Source organism: Leptonychotes weddellii, chromosome 11 (genome assembly GCF_054177405.1).
Source record: "Leptonychotes weddellii isolate Sample4059 chromosome 11, ASM5417740v2, whole genome shotgun sequence".
Lineage (NCBI taxonomy): Eukaryota > Metazoa > Chordata > Mammalia > Carnivora > Phocidae > Leptonychotes > Leptonychotes weddellii.
In genome coordinates this window covers 67,845,805-67,868,535 of record NC_138379.1, presented here as the reverse complement: position 1 = coordinate 67,868,535, position 22,731 = coordinate 67,845,805, and the positions used below count along the sequence as shown (strand labels likewise).

Below are 22,731 nucleotides of genomic sequence, written 5' to 3'. Positions count from 1 at the left end.
AAACTGGGCATCACAGGAGCTAAGTTTTCTTCTCCACTAAATACACTATCTCTTAGTTTTTTAAGAGGAAGCAAAAGAGAGAGGAGAGAGATTGTTTCTCCATTCCTTTTCATAATTTCATATAGGATGACTTAGGTGTCCCTTAACGTAGAGTTAGTGCTTTGCATTATATCAGGTTGTACACATCATCATGAATGCACCAGAGTCTGAATGTCTCAGGGAAGTCCTTTCCAAACTTCCAAGCTTTATTTTCTGGAGAAGAATCATAAACATTTTTTAGCTAGTTCTATGAATTGAAAGCAATTCATGGCCAGAGGATAAGACCAAAGGAGGTCAGATGCTAATGATTTATTAAATGATTGTGTTTTCTTTTGGGACATTTCACAGATAAGGAAAAGTATATATTTTTTAATGTTTTTTGTCATGTGTTGTAAAGAGAATTTCTCTAGTATTGACACATAACTCTTACTGCACATGATATAAGACCTCACATAAAGGGCTGAGAGAGGTTCTTTAGTTCATTGGGTAAGAAAAGTTTTTGACAGCTGTACAGTGTGGAAAACTGGCCCATGGTTTAGGACCAGATCTGGTTTTGGAAAAGACCAGGGACAAGAGTTAAAACATATGGAATTTATTTGAGAAGTAATTCTTAGCTATGACTAAGAGCCTGTGCTCAAATGCCTGGGAAAGTTTAAAAGAAAATGTTTGCAAAATAAATCATACCTCTTGTTTGCTAAATTGTAGGACTTTGATAACTTTTGGGTACTCATGGACTTCTGTAATTATGTATTAAAGCCCTGAAGTTTTCTCTTTTAATTAATTTTTCTTGTTTTTTTTTAGCACTGTGATTCAATTTGTTGGTTTATTCAATTAAGGAATTATTTATTTCAAAAGGTTTTCTCTTCCTCTTAGCCCCCAGAGATCCTTAAAATACTCACATTCAAGCAGTCACTACTGGGTTAGTTTATAGGAAAGATACACTGTATGTGTGTGTATTCGCTTCTGGTGTTGTTTTTTCAACCATACAAGTTCCAATTACAGTGTTTACTGTTTGTTTATATCAAGATAGTATGTGACATAAACATCCTAAGTAAGTGTTGTACCAGGGAGAGTGAAGTAGGAAAAGTCAATACTACTGTGGTTATATTTCTGAAAGAATACCCATTTTTCTCATTTCCCTAACTTTTATTGGTAGAATTATGTGGGGGAAATGTTCCTATTTTAAATTAATAGTTCCTAATCTTCCCTGTGTCCGTGCTGCTTCTCACATCACCATTACATTATTACAACTAAGCATTTCATAAGCCAAGAAAAATCATTATTACTCAACTCAGCCTGACTTTTTATCACACATATAAATATGGCATCAGCACAATAGTGAAAGTGGGGATGCAATAAAAAGTCCACATCATTTTTCAAAGAAGATGAGTAATGGAGAAAATAATATCTCTACGTATATGGGTTTAGAAATTAGAAAACAGGAAAATAATCTCATCACTAACTCTGCAGGTCATTTGTTTTCCTTGGTTTTTACTTTATGATAGGCAGACTCACAAGTATGGCTTGTGGGGGCAAGTCTTACTTTTGGTCCTGCAGTATATTCTTTATTATCTGACAGTGATATAATGAGGATTGGCAGAGTAGTTAGGAGTATGGAGTCAGAATGCCGGGGTTCATGTTATGGCTCTGCCACCAGCTTTAGTTTGTGACCTTGGGCAAACTACTTAGCCTCTTTGGGTCTCAACTTCCTTATCGTAAAATAGGAATAATAATAGTACCCTTTCCGTAAATCTATTGTAAGAATTGAAGGAGAATTCTCTTGGCCCGTAGTAAATGTTCAGTAATCATTGTTATATGTGTACTCTAGAATCTATTTCCCCATTTACCTGATGGGAGTGACCTGTGCACTTTTGTGTTCATGCTTTTAGGCCTATTATTCTACAATATACTCCCCTACCCCAGACCCCTTTCCTCGTTCCCAGCTAAGATCTAGTAGAACCGTGTTTTTCTTTTTTGAGTTTTCGGTTCAGCACAGTAGTGAAATCAACCTTAAGGAAGAAGGAGTAGGGAGAATTTGGAGGGTGACTTGCATCTCTTATTTTTGAGGAGTTACTGCTCTTTCCCCTGTAGCCCACTATAGCCATTTGTATGATAACAGTCTGCCCTCCAAAGTTTTGACTTGAGGTACAATAGTACTTCTTTTTCCCTGCAAAACCAATTTATAAGTAAAGAACCTTGTGTGAAAAAAATCATTGTAAATTAATAGTTGTTTTTTTGTGTGTGACTGAGTCTTTTTCTAAAGATATCAATGAGTGTAGTTTCCCATCACTACTTATGTAGATACTGATTGCTAGGTATGTTATACAGCATATATCACTACATATTATAGAAATACTAATTATCAAAAATACTTAGTTTGTTGCCATCCTCAGTAATATGATGAAGAATAGTATTTGCTATAGTAACTTATTGCAGGTGCCCATTATGGCTGTCAGAAATAACTTTATCAAATTTAGCAATGGTTATGTTGAGTTTCCACTGTGGCAAGGGATTTTGCTAGACAGTGATTGTTAAAAAATCAATAAGACATTATCTCCACCTTTACAGGAATGGAAAGATAACCTTATCTATATTTATATAACATATGCAGCATGAATACTGTCACTCTTGCTAGTAAGAGATGTTTATAACCAACATTTGTGATCATTCCTTCAGTGTCGAGATTCAGCCTTAGGATCCTTCTCAACCTGGCACCACAGAAACCTGCTATCACTCAGATAGACTTGGAAGCTAAAACTGTTAATCATCAGTGCTATTGTAGAAGTTTGTTCAACCTATTGCTTTGGAAGCCCAGAAATTCAAAAGCCTTGCTTTGCGTAAAAAAGTTTAGGTGTGAAGAAGTACAAACGAGTTTAATCTATTGGGTATTGGAAAAGACATACAGAATTGGAAATGTTACACCCACAGGTACATGTTTGAAAGAAATGCTTTAAAAAGTAGATAAAAGGAGTCTTGTATAGTTACCACTCTTTCCCACTCTTTGTAGTTTAATATTGGTGTCTTCCAAATACACATTTAGTTCTAAGCATTGATGTGCTGGAAAAGTTTAACTGCCGGCGCTTAGGTATTTGTGTGTGTGTGTGCATGCGTGTGTATGTGCACATAACCCTGATTTGTAATGCCTGTTGATTTTCCTGGTGTAAATACTTCCACCTCAGCTGACTTCAACCCCATGTCATTGAATGAATACAGCCTGGGAAGAGATACACAGTGTTTCCCTGGAGCCACTGTGAGCCTGCTCCTGCCCACCACTAGCCCCCAATCTCTCTTCCTATACTTTCTCTATCACTCCCTGTATTAGTTTGGTTAGTCTCTGCTTTGCTTCTATGCTTTTCTGTCCTGCCTAATTCCTTCCTCCCTTCTCTTCTGTCCCCTGTCCTCTTCTTCACTTCTATTCTCTCCCCATTATTGCAAAACTGGAATAAGCAATTTAAGAAATTGCATATACACTGGATATCTTAAGTTTTTCTTAAGGTTTTAACAATCTGCCATTATGGAAATACTGAGCAATTGTAATTAAAATACATTAACATTCAGCTACTAAGATGTAATTGCTGAAAAATAACTGTGACTCTGGGAATTTACTTAATGAATTTTCATTTCTTTTATAAACTCAAAAAGACTATTAGAAGCTTGCTTAAATTCACAAATGAAGAATTTAAAACAAATGAGTGATTTTAATTTCTCTCTCCAAAGATATCTTTCGTAGTGAATACTGAGAAGGGTAGAGAAATATTAACAGAAGAAATAGCAATAAAAGTAGGGTGGGGAGGAGATAAACATTGGATTACATAAATTATCAATTTGTTGAAGGTTCCCCCCCGCCCACACACACATAAAGCCACTTTGACTAGGGGATAAAACCTGGGCAAAAAAAAAAAAAAGTCCTGAGGCCACAACTGACTCAAAAAATACACAGTGTTTTTGATATTTGAGGTGGGGAGAAGGGAGAAGGTATATTTTCCTTCCCCATCAGCATGAGGACATCAGTACATGGGACAGCTGTGTTACAGGAAAATCAGAGGCCATCTCCACAGTGTTAACAAACTTGGATGCATCATTGAATACTAATGGCAATACCACAGATATATACAACCTCAATAGATCCCGGAATTTTCTGAGAATTCCAAAGGCAGAGGACTGGCTGAAGTAACCTCACCAGTAATTTTGCAGAACGTTTTTACCCAGTGAAATTCAGGAGTGATTATTTAACCCATTGCAGCACTTCTTACATTATCTGTGTTCTCACAGGTAGATTAAACTTCAGTATCTGACTTGTATGACCTTTGAGGTAAGGTAATACAGCCATGTATTCCATAAAATGTTTTCCTAAATGCATACTTTCTGGTCAAAATCAAAAGAAAAGTATTTGTTATGATGAATGTATGTGTAGGATGTTTGGAGTATTTAAGTAGCTTGTAAGATGTCAATTCTACTTTGACCTTCACATGTCTTCTTTTTTATAGCTGAAAAGTAGTTTGACCTTCTTTCTGCTGGTTTTTTTTTTTTTCAGTCTCCTTTATTTTAGAACTATAAATGTTCAAGTAGTAATCAGGGTGATAATAAGTGGACACAGGTTTTGAGCAGGCAGTATGTTAGGTTATAGCTGGTATTTTAAAATGTTTTCCACAATGCTTGAATGCTTTAAAATATTCTTAGTGTAACCTCCCATTAGCGATTGCTGGGTAAGAGGGAATAATGCAAAAGTAGTTTAAAAGCGATAAAAACCTAAGGAAAATAACTTCCCTTTCTTGTTCAAATAACTCAATATTCAGAGAATTTCATTTGGTACAACCTAGAGTTATGACATTATTAGATCTCAGTGGATTATATGAAATATTGCAATTTACCCCTCTCTTTCACTTTCTTAGCTAGGTTCTATGAAAATGGTCAATTCTTTCTTGGATGAATGCTTTTCTACTCCCTCATCTTATGAGTGTAGAGGGCTTTATTTAAAAATAACAAACTTTAATTTGAGTTATTTGGGATAGTTATAAGCTCTAGAAAGAATAGAGGATTCTTTGCTGTTTGCCCTAGTAAACACTCTGTTCCACTTAAGAAGTCTTGACATTATATGCTGATGAGATTCCACTCTTACACTAGAAATCCAGTAGCAACTTCCTATTTCATTTAAAAAAATAATATGTGCATTATAATTGGCCTACACGAAAGAATGAATTTAAGAGGAAGCAAGTATAACTTTATACTAATAAACTTATGACCACTATACATAAAATATAAAATTTAATCTTTGTAAATAAGCATATTATCATCCTTAAACATAAAGGGAAACAGACTTGGAAAGTTTTAATAACTTGACCAAGATTGCACAGTTGTCAGGGTATAAACCAACAATTAAATAGAAACTAATGCACTCTCCTGAAGAGTGTACGACCTCCTATCTTTTGAAATAAGGGAGGATTCAGGGCATCTGGGTGGCTCAGTTGTTAAGCGTCTGCCTTCGGCTTAGGTCATGATCCCAGGGTCCTGGGATTGAGCCCCACATCGGGCTCCTTGCTCCGCGGGAAGCCTGCTTCTCCTCTCCCACTCCCCCTATTTGTGTTCCCTCTTTTGCTGTATCTCTCTCTATTAAATAAATAAATAAAATCTTAAAAAAAAAAAAGAAGGGAGGATTCCTAAAGCATCATTCTCCAAAAATTTAAATTTCTTTGCCTAACATATTTCAATAAGAAAAGTATCATTACTGGTAAAAGTAAAGAAAATATGAAAGTAATATTAAATTTAAATGAGTTTTGGATCTAAACAGATGAGATCCAATGGGGTGGGGTTCATAATGGAACACCAGCTTAATAAGTAGAATCAAAACATTCAGTACTGAAGTAGCAAGTGACATTCAGGTTGAAATTAAATGTATTACAGTAACCTTACATAGCACTTTTTTTTTGTTCATTTGTTTAGGTGAAGACATGGTTTTTCAGATTAATTTGCTTACATTAAAGGATATAAAGTAAATCTTGTAGTCTTTGACTTTGTATCACTTATTATATGAAGGTCTTGTTCATATATCCATCCTTTACGCCTTATGTGAGTTTGGCTTTTGAGTTCTAGTTTAGAAGAGCTGTGGGCTTATTGACCCAAGAGAAGGACTGTCTCTTGTGTAGCTTTGAAGAGTAACTTGACCAGGATGGAGGAGTGAGCCACAGGCTAGCCCTAGACCACTTGCCAGAATTTCATCCTGAGAAGCTGTTTGGGAGGAAGGAATAGGACAGAAGTTGGAAGAAGGCAGAGGGGAGATACTTGCCTATAATCCCAAATTAGGACTGTGATCTAATTTTCCCAGTTGCAAATGCTAAGGAAAATAATCCTTATGCCATTCTTATCTCAGACTGCTTATAGGTATCTTCTGAATTAACTACTCATGAAATACCCTTGTGATCTTTCCACTGTGTGTGGATTGGCTATATAGGTATCTCAACAGGAAATTATTTTTGCAACGAGCTATATCATCCAGGTTTTATTTCTGTAAATGGCATCATCTGTTGTAGCCTTCTCAAGCAGTTGCTTTAGCGAGCACCAAAGAGTATTGTTAAATCTTCTTTTCAAAACTTTGAGTCGTTTGGTACTTTGAAAGTTTGGGGTAGAAAATTGTGGTCTTCTATCCTGATATTATTGACTAGGTTGAGTTTAATGGGACACTATGTTCACTGATTAGTGAACTGTGACTGGTACCAACAACGACGGATTTTAACCAGAACCTGGAAAGGGGAGAATAAGTAAAAGTGTAAGAATTACCTTTCAGATTTGTTTTATTCCATTGCTGCTCATTTCATTGGTCACACAAATTGTAAGTTTCTCAACAGTGAAAAACAAGCATTAAAAATAGGAATTTTGGGGGGCACCTGGGTGGTTGTCGGTTAAGCAGCTGCCTTCAGCTCAGGTCATGATCCCAGGGTCCTGGGATCGAGCCCCGCATCAGGCTCCTTGCTTAGTGGGGAGTCTGCTTCTCCTTCTGCCTACCGCTCCCCCTGCTTGTGCTCTCTCTCTGTCAAATAAATAAATAAAATCTTTAAAAAAAATAGGAATTTTAAAAAAAGTTTTATTTATTTATTTGAGAGAAAGCGCACACACCTGTGCAAGCAGAGGAAGGGGCAGAGGGAGAGAAGCAGACTTTCTGGTGAGTGCGGAGCTCGATATGGGGCTCGATCCCAGAACCCTGAGATCATGACCCCAGCTGAAATCAAGAGTCTGATGCTTAACCAAGTGAGCCACCCAGGTGCCCCCAAAATAGGAATTTGTAATAAAAATAGGATAGCACTTGGAAATCCATGGTCTATAGAAAATTATAATTTGTGTATATTTGGACACATAACACACACACACACACACAAACAAATGTATTTGGAGGATTATTCATTTAATCACATAAAAGCTTTCCTAGTCATTACTTATGAGTGATTTATGAGCACTCCCTGGTGGCTATTTATTAGAACCACTTGAAACAGCAAAAGAAAAGGTGAGTGAAAACTTAATTGCTTGGCTCTATGTAAGGAACACTGCACCACAGTTCAAGTGTGCTTACTCAGTAAATGCAGTATTGTAAAGTATTATCCAATATCAGATTTGCTTCTCTGCTACAGAAAATGAGTGAAATAGCAGATAATTTGATTTTTAAAATGGACCAATATCTATAAAAATAGGTTGCTTGTACCCAGAGTTTGGAATTATAAATGGTGATCTCATGATACGAGGAATTTGAGAAACAAGACAGAGGATCATAGGGGAAGGGAAGGAAAAATGAAACAAGACGAAACCAGAGAGGGAGACAAAACATAAGAGACTCTTAATCTCAGGAAACAAACTGAGGGTTGCTGGAGTGGAGGGGGGTGGGAGGGATGGGGTGGCTGGGGGATGGACATTGGGGAGGGTATGTGCTATGGTGAGTGTTGTGAATTGTGTAAGAGTGCTGAATCACAGACCTGTACCCCTGAAACAAATAATACATTATATGTTCATAAAAACACTAAAAAATAATTATAAGATAGTAAATTGATTATATCTTATTTACTGAAATAAGACCTTTTTAAGATTTTACATTATCAATATCTAGGGAGAATATTAAAATTGGTTTTATATTTTTCCTAAAGTCTCTTAGTAAGTTCATGCAAAGTAACACATTCCACAAATATTATGGGATCTTGAATCTCCTGAACTCTGTGACTTGATGCCCCTGCCCTCCCCCCAACCTGGAATTACCTTCTAGGAGAAGTTTCATCAAGCCTCTTGTGTAAATCTGGGGAGAAAAAGTTCCATGTGAGCCAAAATTTCATTTCTCTAGATTTTTTTTTTAGACCTTATGAAAGTAAAGTCACCAGAGTTGTACCCTGATTCACGTTTTAATTATAGTTTTCCACCATTTTGTATGTCATTTCCTTTATTATGCAGTAGCAGCAGTACCTCTTTTAAACCTGCTAAAATTTTAAACACCTTTAATTTACACTTGGATTACTTCAGAATTGAAGAATTTTGTCCATGTGATTGACCAGTTTGTGGAGATGAAAAGCATGCATTCCCTGGGGGATGTACAAAGTAAGGATCAGAAGCAGCCAAATTGGATTGTAAATCCACTTTGTGCCCTTTGAAAAGTGTTGTTGGCATTTCCATTTTGATGTCTTGAGTTTAGATTCACATGTTGTGAACAGCGGTTCATTGACTGCACACAAAAAAAGCATGATATTTGAGATATAAAACAACACATATGTTATACTGGCTTATGGAAAAGAAATAGGTTCCTGTTTAACTATTATCTATCCAGTAGATCAGTACTTTTCTGTTAAATTAATTTCAATTCAGTTTCTACCTTTGAAGAACTACACTTTAAATCATGGGAAATGTGGGGCACCTGGTGGCTCAGTCGTTAAGCGTCTGCCTTCGGCTCAGGTCATGATCTCAGGGTCCTTGGATAGAACCCCGCATCGGGCTCCCTCCTCTGTGGGAAGCCTGCTTCTCCCTCTCCCACTCCCCCTGCTTGTGTTCCCTCTCTCGCTGTGTCTCTCTGTCTAATAAATAAAATCTTAAAAAAAAAAAAAATCTTGGGAAATTTAAGACTGAACACATAGTAGACATTGCAAATTCTGTGAAGAAGGAAACATTTTTCAAAAGGCTGTCATGTGTCAAATCTATGCCTGTTATTTTAAAAATGTGTATTTCTCCTTTAATTTTTATAAACATCTTAAGAGGTATAGGGATGAAAACACTGAGATTTATTTTTTTTTATTCCTTCAGTTTCACGTTATAGAATGAGAGTAGGAGAAAGAGGAGAAAAATGAACAAATGCAAAGACAAAAGGAAAAAAAATGAAGAAAATTGGGTTAAGGAATAATAACTGCCTCATAGGGTGGTTGTTAATTCACATCTCATGTGTTATACCCTCAGGTTTTGTTTTATTCCCAGGTCATATTTACATGTGGCAGAGATTGAAACCACTGGATACGAGTGTGGTGCCAATGTCTTAGTATATGGATGTATCAATTGGTCCCTTTCCTAATCCTTCTCTTCCCAATAAAAACATTTCTTTCATATTGATTAACTCTGTTATTTTGAGATGGCATATTCTGCCAAAATATTGGAGTCTTCTCATGGCATCGAACATAGTAGATCCAAAGTGAAATTCATTATCTTTATTCCTTCTCCCTCAAACATACTCTTTACCTCATTTACCCTAGTTCTTAATGTGATGCGAAAGTTCAGTGCCTGAGGCAAAACCTCTTAATGTCCCCTTTGATTCCTCTCCCTCTGGGTCTTTTTCTGTTTTCTGAGAACACTGCCATTCCCTATTAGCTGTTCCTCAACACTGCAGGTACCTGATCCTAGCACCTAATTATTTCAAACTTGAGTTCCACTCCCATCTATTCACCTGGCATCTCTTCATTCTCAAACGATCCCACATGTTCCTGGCTTCCTAGAACAGGTTTTTACAACATGAATTTTCTGTTTAGAAGCCAGCAGGGATTCCACGTTAAGGCTGTTCTTCCTAGATTATGGGTATCTTTTCCTTATTCCAACTGAGTTTCCTACTAAAAATATATATACACTTTTCTCCAGCTAGATAATGTTCTTGTTAGTTGATAATAATGTATTAATTCTATAAAGCATGTTATGTGCCAGAACTGTTTGACATACTTCATATTCATTCTGTATTCCCATTTTTCAAAAGTTAACTGAGGGCCTGTAACTAGGTCAATGCACTCACAGTCATGATTGACTCTTAATGAGTGCTTAATAAATTGCTTTCTTTTTCTGCATTGCACTCTCCCTTCCCACATATCAGGCTTAGTTCTACCCCCTTGCCTTTATTTATGGTGTTCCTTGTTTCTAGAATATTTTTGTCTCTTCAGTGTATCCAGTTCACATTCACCATCCAAATCCTACCTTGACTCATTTAGTTCTCAAGGATGTTTACTGGTGTCAAAATCCTGATGTATTTATAAGGAGTTCTCCATAGTTTATCATGCAAAACTAATCAGTTTTGTCTTTCAATTTTTCCAAATATTTTAGCAGTGTTTTAAGAGCATCAAATATTTGTTGAATGAATAAAATTTTCCTCTCTTCTCAAATAGACATTACATTTCTGGAAGGTTTAGTCCATGCCTTAGTTTTTTCCCTTTATCATAGACCTCATCAATGTGCTTGGCATGTACATAAGTACCTAGTGATTGGATATGGGAGAGCCAAGGCCATCTGTCTTTCAGGACTTTTATGGGAAAATACCTTCTCATAATGTGCGCATAGATACACTTCAGTCAAAGGGTAATATTGTAGATTCAGATACAGAAGTCTATTCAGTAGGTAAATACAGAATGAGATTAATTATCTATATCAGTTTGGAGGTATTAAAAGCTATAAATTTTGAGCACTATTAATATCAATATTAAGACACTGAAATAAGTGTTTTACATTCATTATCTTAGTCTTTAGAACCAAGTTAAGTTGTGGGGTAGGTGTTGCAGCTGATGCTCAGAATGGTTAAACAGCAGCTTGTAGAAATAGGCCCCAATTTAAACCCAGGTAGTCTTGATTTTAAATATATGTACTTGTGCTAGGCATATCATCTTTTTTTTTAATTATGTTATGTTAATCACCATACATTACATCATTAGTTTTTGATGTAGTGTTCCATGATTCATTGTTTATTGCATATCATCTTATTCAACATCCTTATTATTGGAGTTTTTACCACTTGAGAAATATCTCCCTGTTTAAATTCACTAACTTTAAATATATTATATCATGCTTGTTTCCAGCATAACATAAACATTCAGTAAATGTTAGCCTTTATTGTTATCATTTTTCCAAATTACACATGAGTGTTCATGACATTGTCTTTCACCTTATGCAAATCTTAAGTTTAAAAGCAGATGTGTGTGCGTCCGTGTGTGTGTGTGTGTGTGTGTGTGTGCATGCATGCACGGGTGTGTGCGTGTGTTTATGTATTTGGGGTTTCATGAGGGCAAAGAAGATGTAGAGCGTGAGAATTAAAAGTGAGCTACTTTGCTACTTTCCAATCATCTCTCTCTAGAAAGATGCATTCACAGTGTATCTGGAGGGATGCCTATCTGAGCTCACAAATGGGTATTAGGTGATGGATGTCAGAGGTATCTACAGTCTATTGTTGATGTCTTAGAAAGGATTTTGAGTATTGATCTACTTTATATGTCTTTATATAAGGAGTTAAAGTCCTCTCTTCAAGATCTGTCATATTATTTTTCTGCGAATTGGAGAATGATAATCATGGAAGGCACTAACACTCTAGTTTTTATTTTTGTGTATACTATCTTTGTGCATTTAGATATGGAATTTAAGAAATAAAACTTGACTAGAGAATAGTAAGTTCAGTGAAAATAAGTGAAAGTAAAACACTTTCATTGAAATTTTAGAGTTTTGATATAATTTTAGACTTACATTAAAGTTGTAAGAATGATATAAGGAACTCCTATATATTATTCAACCTATTTTAAGAGTTATATATTTTAAAAAATAGGGTTTTCTCTTCATCTTAGCATTTGCTAATTATATAATAGATCATATTATCACAGTGGTAAACTATAAATTTTGTTTGTTAACTATAAATATCCCTTCAGTTTTATTGAGATATCATGGACATATAATATTGTGTAAGTTTAAGGTGCATAGGTTGACTTGATACATGTATATATTGCAAAATGATTACCATCAGGGCATTAGCTAACACTTCCATGCTGTCACATAATTACCATTTTTTGTGTGTGTTGAGAACATTTAAGATCTTATGTTTAATTTTAGTGATTTCTAAAGGTTTTTTCAGTTGAAGATTTCCTCCCAGCATACTGTTTTTCTTAGAAATGTCTGTCTCTTGCATTCAGTTCCTGGCTCCCACAATGAAAACTCCTTCTTCACAATATTCTCACAGATCCAAATTAAAATATTTATCTGTTTTAAAGTGTTAGTAAATCCCAATTTGGAGTTTGGGGCTAAAATACTGTTCATTGAAATGAAATCAGGTACTATTATAGTAGGGTTGGAAATATATGAACATTCAGGCAAATCCCAAGTGTAAGAAATCTAATTAAGTAGAAAAAAATGAGCCTTATTTTATTTGCAGCTGTAGAATAACATTAGAGTGCCAAATAGAAGAGCTTTATATCGCTCAATTTTAAAATGATGCTTAAATTGACTTCATTATACCAGTGTAATTAAAGGTATTTGTAATTTAATATCTGTTATTTCTTAGTTACATCTTAGAATATGAAATTAAATTTCAGACTAGGATCTGAACATGTGTACTTGTCCATTATTCACATTATTGTTGGAATTAAGTGAAATAATTTGTGAAAACAACCTTATAAAATAGAAAATACTATACAACATGCAAGGTATTTTTATTTCATTTGTAGAAGCCAACAAGAGAACAAAAGCTGTTTACTGAAGTATGTTGAATAAAGGAGCTATCTGTTTTTTAATATTTGCATGAAATTATACAGAAGTTAATGTATTTCATTTTTAATTTCAGATTCAAAACGCTAATGATGTATTAATTGCTCCACTTGAGAAATTTCGCAAAGAACAGATAGGTGCAGCAAAAGTAAGTGTTATATTTTATTATTCTTCAGATATCCTCCTGATAATTGAAGATGACATACTTTCAGATGTTAACATTTTTGAAATTAGAATGACCTTTTAAAAAATTCTGTACATCACTTTTAACTTTTGCACAGAGCCTATTACAAAGATTGGAATTCTTTTAAACATAAAGGATATTCTTCTACTGAATAGAGAAAGTCAGCATGTTATAAGTGAGTTCCTTCCATCCCAACAATTGTAGGAAATTAACTATTTTAAAGAGCATGAAATTAAGGTAAAATTAAGGAGCTTTTTCCCTAACCATACAAAATAAAAATTAGGTATAGGGTATATTGAAAACTCAGGCAGTAATCATAAAATAACTTTTATTATTTTTTTGGTATTTTTTCATTATTAATAAAAATATGTTTGTGAGGGGCGCCTGGGTGGCACAGTTGGTTAGGTGTCCCCCTCGTGGTTTCAGCTCAGGTCATGATTTCAGGGTCCTGAGATCAAGCCCTGTGTTGGGCTTCATGCATGGAGTATGTTTGGGAATCTTTCTCCTTCTCCCTCTGCCCCTCCTGCTCGTGCCCTGTCTTTCAAATAAATAAGTCTTTAAAAAATGTGTCTGTGAAATAACTTTTGACATGTTTCTCAAGACTTTGCATTAATGCTTAATTGATTATGGACCAATTAAAATTACCCTGAGCCTAATAATTTTTGAAATTGCATCTTCTTTCTTGGGTCTACACTTTACCTGGTCAACATTAGGACATAAAATTTAGGGTTTCCAAAACAGAAATCATCATCTCCCATCCTTCCTCCATCTTTTCTCTATTTTGATTTTCCATTTAGTCAATGATCTACCCCTTCCCCATTTGAGCAGTGTTGTTTATTCTATCGCAGAATTATTTTTCCTCCTTTCCTCCTTCCCCTTACATCTGAAATATTGAAATCACTTACTAGTTGGTCTCCACACACCTGAATCTTAATCAGTTAACATGTTTTTGCTGTCTTCATCATTCTTCAGTGATGAAGTTTTCAGTGGTCCTCCTTGAGGGACACTTTGATTCTGATAATGAAAGCTTTCCAGCTTTTCACAGTGTGCCCATTTGCTATATTTCAGCACACCTCCCCACTCAGGCACATTGTCTTCTCACAGTCTCTCTTTATACCCTGACTAGGTCTATGGCTTTGCCCCAGTTTCTCTTTCCCTGGAATATTTTTTGCCGTTCGCTTGTTGAAATCCTGGTAGCTCTCCATGGCTTCATTCATACCCCAGCACTAGAAAGAAGCCTTCCTCATATTTGTTCCCCTTCCAGAACTGATTATCTTTCTTATAGAATCGGGCATTTTTTTTGCTTATTTACTGTAAAAAGCTAGCACAGTCTGTCTTGAATTAGTTTTATGTGCATTTCTCTACAAATTATAAGCCATTATCAAGTTAGGGACTAAACCAGAACATTTTTTATGTTAATTAATTCAGCCAACATTTATCAATATCATGGCTGTCGCACTTTTGGCAAGCATGGTGTTTGATAAGATTAAGGGATACAGTTGTAAACAAGACAGGCTTGCCTGCTGTTGTGTCCCTTATTATCTCTTGTGGAAAGCAGACTCCAGAGTGATTATAAATGCACTGAGGATTGTGATTCAAGAGTAAAGAGTGCTTTGTGAGAGTATAATTAATAAAACTGACCTTGTCCAGAGAACCAGGAAACACTTTCTGGAGGAAGTATTGATTAAACAGCGAACTAAATGATAAAGAAATAGCTAGAAATGGGGGTTCAGGGGCAGGAAGGGAAAAACCTTTCATATTCCCAAAGAGGGAACACAGTGGGTATGAATAAAGGCCTTAAAGGAGGATAGAGCCTAGCAGTTTAGAAGAAAAACATCCAGGATGTTAGGAATATAGAGGACAGCGGAGACAAAGGGCATGTGCCCAGCTTTATTAATGATCTGTGGTATTTTGCTCCTTATTCTGAGGGCACTGACAAGCCAAAGAAAAGTTGTAGCTAGAGGAGTGATACTTGCTTTTTATTTTATTTTGTTTTGTTTTATATTTTTATATTTGCATTTTAGATGTTGCATGTCATGCTGGGATTGGAGGGGTAGGACTGCTTTGGGAAACCAATTTGGAGGCTCTTGGATAGTAACTTTAGATTCAGAAGGTGATAGTGGCTGTGGAGACAAAGGGATGTATTTCAGAGGTAAAATGGGAGAGGTAGGAAATGGGTTACATACTGGGAGGTAAGGAACAGGACATTTCAGGGTTTACTCTTAGGATCCTGGGTTGTATAACTGGGTGATTTTTGGAGTGACTTACTGAGATAGGCAACATTTATGTTTGGGTGGCAAAAATGGTGAGTTTGCTTTTAGACATAATGAGTTTGAAGTTCCTCCAAGACACCCAAGTGGAGATGTTGAGTTGGCACGTGTATATTCAGATCTGAATTAGAAATACACATTTGGGAATTATTGCCTTCTGGTTAGTAATTAAAATCATGGGAGGTAAAATTAGATTTTTTTCTGGGAAAGAATAGAATAAGAAGAGGACCTAGGTTCTGTATAATATGAGAATTTAACATTTGATGTTTTGGGAGAGAAAAACAGGACAGATAAGGAGGTTGAGAAGGAAGGGCAGAAGTAGGAAGAAAATAAAAATGTTCAATGTGTTCAGAGCAAGGAAAAGTTTTTTCAAGAATAGTAGTAGCTAGGGGCGCCTGGGTGGCTTAGTCGTTAAGCGTCTGCCTTCGGCTCGGGTCATGATCCCAGGGTCCTGGGATCGAGCCCCGCATCGGGCTCCCTGCTCAGCGGGAAGCCTGCTTCTCCCTCTCCCACTCCCCATGCTTGTGTTCCCTCTCTCGCTGTGTCTCTCTCTGTCAAATAATTAAATAAAATTAAAAAAAAGAATAGTAGTAGCTAATCTTTATTTACAACTATAATTTTAGGGGTTTTCACTGAACTATTACATCTGTGACTTAATTAGGTTCTTCTAAGCAACCCATGTGGTGAGTATTGGTGTTACACCTGCTTTCACAATGAGGAAAATGATGAAGTGACCTCAACAGATCACAGAGCTAGGAAGTCGGACTATGTTTCTGAAATTAAGGAATTTTACTTTACTTTACTTTAGAGCCCCAATTTACAATGTCTCACTTCAATGATATTTTTTAAAATTGAAGAGCTTTGTGGGGCACCTGAGTGGCTCAGTTGGTTAAGCGTCCAACTCGTGGTTTTGGCTCAGGTCATGATCTCAGGGTCCTGGGATCGAGCCCTGTGTGGGGGCTCTATGCTCAGTGGGGAGCTGGCTTCAGCATTGTCTTTCCCTCTGCCTCTCCTGCTTGCGCACATGCTCAATCTCTCTCTCTCTCTCAAATAAATAAAAACCTTTAATAAAAAAAATTAAAGAGCTCTGTGAAAAAGTCTTTAGTACAGACTATTCCAAGTGTTATGGTCCATCTAAAATAGTAGATTTTACATGTGTATGGATTATTCCTATTTAAAGTTTTAAGTTAGCTATAGTTAAAATAACATGCATAATTACACCCATTTTATTTTATTTTTATTTTTTATTTTATTATTACCATTTTATTTTTTAAATATCGCAGTTGCTGGGCATATCAGCTGAGAGCACACACAGTATACTATGCCTTTGCCTAGTCATTGGGGGAGGTATTTTAAACTTGCTGTTACAAATGAGTTCAAATGAAATCTTGAACCTAAATGTTACTGCACTTGGCCTTTTGGTTGCGGTAATTCTGTGTACTTCATCTGCCTGATGCTCTTAGTACTAAATTGTAAGCTGCTAAGTAGTCCTTGTTCAATAAAGTGAGTAAAAACCAGGTATTTTCTTCTGAAATACATGTATGGGTCAGTTTTATTTTGGTATTGCAGAAATATCGTGGTAGAAATGAAAATATTTGAAGGTGTTTATTTTTTTCTATTGCTTTATTCCTTGTTTTACCTATGTATTTTCTTGGTAAATAGAGTTAATTTTCCAAATGACACTCTGCTGCTTTTTACAGTCTGTAAAGTAGAGGTTTTGAGCAAGGGTGTTCAGGCTAATGAGTTAGCTGGAAAACAAGAGTGTCAGTTACGTGTAGACTCTTCCACTGCAGTCAATGACCTCTTCAGCTTGAGCCAAGTAGAAAATGCTGAGTCTAAGTAGCCCACTCCTCACAACCATGTGATCCTATTTAACTGAAGTGGACAAGGTCTATTGACCACAAACATTTCCTTTGTAGTTTGTTCCATGGACTTTGAGACACCTGATACTTTGCTGTGTGAGTTACAGTTGTGGAGAACAAGCACCATTGAGAACCATTAGCAAAGATGAATGATGGGGGTTGCTGAACTAAAGGATAGAGGAGGTGGTTCCTATTTTTTGAATAGATAAAATTATAAACAGTTGCAAAAGTGTATTTCTGTAGAGGTTCATAGTGTGCTGGTAGATGCAGAATGGAATTGTTTGCAGGCCTGACATATTACATGGGTCAGACTATAGAATTGAATGTTTGGTTTCTTTAATTTGTATCCTGTTACACTGAGGATTTCAATTCTAAAAATGAGGAGAGAACAGTTATCCAGAATGATTAATGCAAACTAAAATTTTCACAATAGAAATATATCCAGAGCAGCATTATAACAGAGCAAAATGGATTATAACTTGTTTGTACACTTTTTGTATAAATTGACAACTATATTTAATTGCATTAAAAAAAAAAACCTCCTCCTTGTCCCCAGGGAGAATCCATTTTAAGTCCTATCTACACCTGTTATTACATAAACTGGCAGACTCTAAAATATAAGTAGTGCTCCGTATCTGAGTTCCTACTCAAAGACAGATACATTAGGAGAAATAGTGTAAACATACATACATACATACCAGTCTGTTACATATTTTAAGTGATGGAACTGACTTTCAGGAGACCAAGGACTCATTTTCCGCATATAAACAGACTGAGCAGCTGGTTATTGGCACAGTGAGGATTAGAACTCAATTCCTCAGATCAATAGTGTTTTGACTCCTCCACTACTGTTCTTTAGAATACTCTTTTGTGAAATATTTTATTTTCCTTACCTTAAGCAAACATGATTCAATGAGAAATGTATCTAAATTATAAAAATTTTTCAAGTATGCCCACTTTATGTTTCAAACTTGCCCACTTTGAATCAAGCCTAGTTAATGTATTTCGTATTTCGTTTGATTTTTAATTTTCCTCAGCACACAGTAGACACTTAATACTGACTTATTTCAGTAGAGGTAAGAGACTTGAGAAATACTGCCCATAAAAGACATTTTCATTTCTATGGGAAATGTTTTTTAAGACTGGTTTTCATTTTTAAGTAGACCTTAATAGAAATCATATGAATATTGTTCTGTGGTTTTAATAGAAAAATAAACAATATGATATTAGTCATTTCACAATAGGACTTGATTTTGTTTATGTTGGTTTTTTTTTTTAAGATTTTATTTATTTGACAGAGAGAGACACAGCCAGAGAGGGAACACAAGCAGGGGGAGTGGTAGAGGGAGGAGCAGGCTTCCCGCTGAGCAGGGAGCCCCATGTGGGGCTCGATCCCAGGAGCCTGGGATCATGACCTGAGCCGAAGGCAGACGCTTAACGACTGAGCCACCCAGGCACCCCTATGTTGGTTTTATGTTGAAGACTGTAATGGGACCCGATGATTCTTGTCCCTTTGTTTTCTCCATAGTAGAGTTTGGTTCTGTCTCTGAGCATTTATTATTTTTAAACATGTCTTGCATATATAATTATTTTAGCATGTACTATCTAAAATTTATGGAGAATTATGATTAATTTGTTACAGTCTTAGATTTCTATCATGCAAAAAATGGCTTCAGTCTAATTTGCTGTCTCAAATATACAAATGACTTAGAGAATCTAGAAGGATTACAGATACTTTAGTTATTCCAAATTAAAAAGTTTTTGCCACTTGACTGAGTTATTAATCTAATTTAATGGGTATACATTGGACTCATGATGGGAACAATCTAAAAAAATTGTGGTTTATAGAGTAGAGTATGGAGTTAGTAGATCACCTTACTTTTCCTCCAGTTGTCAACAAGTTCTACAGAAGATGGTGAGGATTGGTTTTTCATGTCCTGCTGATGCCTGCTGAGCTGAGTCTTTCCTGGACAGATGTTCTCTGGGGCTGAATTTTCAGGGCAAATTATAAACCATTTGATAGTTGTTTTGAAACTACTTATAATTCTCTTTATTGTACTTTCTATCATTAGAACCTATTATATGGGGTTTGAGAATTGTTGATTTTTGTTATTTGGTCTTTTTTTAAACAATAATAATAATAATAAAACAGTAATAACAATAATAATAATACCCTTCATAATAGTTAACCAAGTACTGCTTTACTTGAGACTCATTTAATCCTCTCATCCAGCATATTAGATAGGAAAACTGTTAAACGCATTTTGTAGATGAATAAGCTGAGTTGCAGAGAAGTTAAGCAAATGGGCTGAGGTCATGTAGCTAGTAAGGAGTATATTCATTTTTTAAACAGAAATGAGATAAAACCTGTACAGTTGTTTAGTAGGACCACTACATGTTTGATGCTCAAGAAATATTAATTAATTCCTTTATTCTTAAAGAAGGAAAATTGGCTGGTTAGCTCATTTGGAGAGTAGGATAATGTCATAATTTACCAGCAAGTTCTACAGAGTCATGCAAACTTGAGATCAAAACCTGACACATAATACTCAGGAACTGTGAACTTGGGTAAATTACATTTTTTTACCTTTCCCCCTCTAAAAAAATGGAGACAATAATAGGACCATCTTCATAGTATTGATGTGATAGCGTAATTTGACATTTCACATAAATTTCTTCACATAATTTCTTCTACATAGTAAGCACTAAGATGTCAGTTGCTCTTATAGTTAATCATTAGTATTCATGTTATATATTTTCTGTTAGTAGTAATCAAAGTATTTCAGTAAAAACAAGGTCATTGTTCATGTAGTTTAGTTTGCCTTATTTTGTTTTACAGGCAGACAAAGCAGTGTCGATTCGTTGAATGTTAAATGCAGTTCACAGGGTTACCAAGCTAGAGGGCCTTACCTGGACGTTACTTATAATTTATAACACTCAGTTCTACAAAGTAGGAGGTTAGGAAGTATCATTTTCCACAGGACTAACTTGACACCCAGAAAGATCAAGAAGCATTGCCAACAGTCCAGAGGTACGCATGTGCTTTAGCTGGGGACTCAAGTCGAAGCCTCCTGCTCTCTAATTCAGTAATTTGGGCAGCATACTGTACCTGCCTTTATCATGGGAATGTAAATGCATTTTTTGATAGTTTATTGTGTGTTTTATCATCCTTACAACAACTTGTGGGGTGAGAATTAGTTCTAATTGACCCCATTGCCACCACTAGAAAAACAAACCACATCACATTTCCTGGGGATGGGTGAGTCAGTAGTAGTCTCTCTACTTGGCAGGTGGTGCCATTCAGTGTCTGTACATGTTTCAAAAATTGCTGAGATATCATGTTTTTTACATTTCAGAGCTTGCTGGTCCATTAGAGAAGCTGAGCCTCCCATAGTTAGACTTCTGGATAGGGACATAACCTTAAAGGCATTCTGCTGAACAACTCAATCAATATATATTTATTACATCATTATGTGTTAAATGTATATGCATGTTTATATACATACATAGATCATTATAACTTTGTTAAGTGGCTGTTATGTGCTCAGACAGGAAGATAAACTCTTGTGCTATAATTTGATTATAATAAATTGAAGGTAAGATTATCACTTTTCTTCCTCCTGATTATCCTTATGTTGATGACTAAAGACTGATACTTAGGAAACATTTTAAGCATCCCCCAAAATTGTATTTTTACAAAAGATCCTTATGCTAGTTTTTTAAAGATTTATTTACTTATTTGAGAGAGAACTCGAGGGAGCGTGAATGGGGGGGCAGAAGGAGAAGGGAAAGGGAAAGAATATCAAGTGGACTGACTCCCCACAGAGTGTGGAGCCCAATATGGGGCTTGATCTCAGGACCCTGAGACCATGACTTGAGCTGAAATCCAAACTGAGCCACCCAGGAGTCCCCCCTTTTGCTAAATTTTAGGTCAAATATATAGCTTATTACATTTTAATGCAATTTACAAGTGCCCTACATAAATAGTAATTGATGAAATGCAGTAGAGCCTCCCTCCCTAATCATTGTTAAAATTGACACTGAGAGTTCTAGAGAGCGAACCCTTGTTATTCAATATAACTTACTCATTCTTCGCTGGTCAGCCTTCTTGGGTAAGAATTAAGCCTGTTTCCATATAATGAAGTCTTTTCTGTAGGAAATCCAGTTACTTAAAGTTAATTTGGTAGAAGGAGAAACTCCAAATAACTAATGAAAATTTTCTAGGTCTCTTGATTTCAATGGGGACAACAATGAGAGTTCAGAAGCTCCACATGGAGCATCTCCCTGAGGAAATGTCCCCTGTGTACTTTATATCTTCTCTAGAAAACAAGGTGGTTTCCTTGGTTCAACAGTTGGAGTTTTTATCTGTAGATACATTCTTTTCCTCTACCACATCTCCTGGCTGCCCCTATTGCAGAATAATTTGCTACATGAGAATTTATGCTTCTATTTATTATACACATTGATATTTTTACTTACACCGTCTTTATTCGTGATCCCTGCCTTTCCAGTTGTCCTTGAGGTGGTTGGGAAACTATCAGTGATTTTTTTTTTTTTTTCAAATTTAAATGGTTAGAAATTTTCTGAAACACTTAGGAATCTTCATATTGATTTCTTTTTCTTTCTTTTTTTTTAAAAAGATTTTATTTATTTATTTGACAGAGAGAGACACAGAGAGAGAGGGAACACAAGCAGCGGGAGTGGGAGAGGGAGAAGCAGGCTTCCCGCTGAGCAGGGAGCCCGATGTGGGGCTCAATCCCAGGACCCTGGGATCATGACCTGAGTCGAAGGCAGACACTTAACGACTGAGCCACCCAGACGCCCCCTTCATATTGATTTCTGTGGGAAACTCGACACAATAAAATTGCAAAACATTTTATTTCACACTTGTATTTTAGAATTCAAAGCAAGTTGCGGATATAAACAGAATTACATTTCAAGCATCAGGAATAGGTGGGTTTGTAGTACATGTCGTTTGATGTTAACTGAGGAGCTCTGATAAAATGACTACCCTCTGTGTGTAATACCCTCCTGTGTTTAATATTATACTGTAATAGTTGCTTGTTTATTGAGAAAACACACAAAAATTCCAGAGCTTATTATCACCCCAATACACACCTTCTTTCCTAGAAGAAAGGAAAGGGAGAAAGATGAAGGATTTTCCAAATAATTTTTATAGAATACTAATTTTTGTGCCTTATAATCTATTCTTTAGGGTTGTTGCAAATGAATTATGTCAGCATTTGAATTTTAATGGTGTTTTATTGGGCTATTTTTATTGCCCTCACCTATATTTTATGTATATCAAATTGGAATTAAAACTTTATATAGTACACATTGAAGTAATTGGAAATGCTCTAAAGACTATAAATCAATGAGTTAATATTTAGGAAGCTTTGATAGATTTAAAAATTATGAAGAACTT

General features: G+C 35.8%; 1 protein-coding gene across 3 annotated transcripts in view; it reads left to right on the top strand.

Moving 5' to 3' along the window:
• Positions 1-22,731, top strand: part of LOC145716273 (rho GTPase-activating protein 42-like) — a 123,659-nt gene that overhangs the window by 64,431 nt on the left and 36,497 nt on the right. For 2 of the 3 annotated variants that reach the window (XM_081799063.1, XM_081799062.1), the window contains exon 3: positions 13,067-13,138. The exons of the other annotated variant lie outside the window; for it this stretch is intronic. In XM_081799063.1, coding sequence (XP_081655189.1) covers positions 13,067-13,138 — 72 coding nt within the window. The remainder of the gene's footprint in view (positions 1-13,066; positions 13,139-22,731) is intronic. 3 annotated transcript variants of the gene reach the window in all.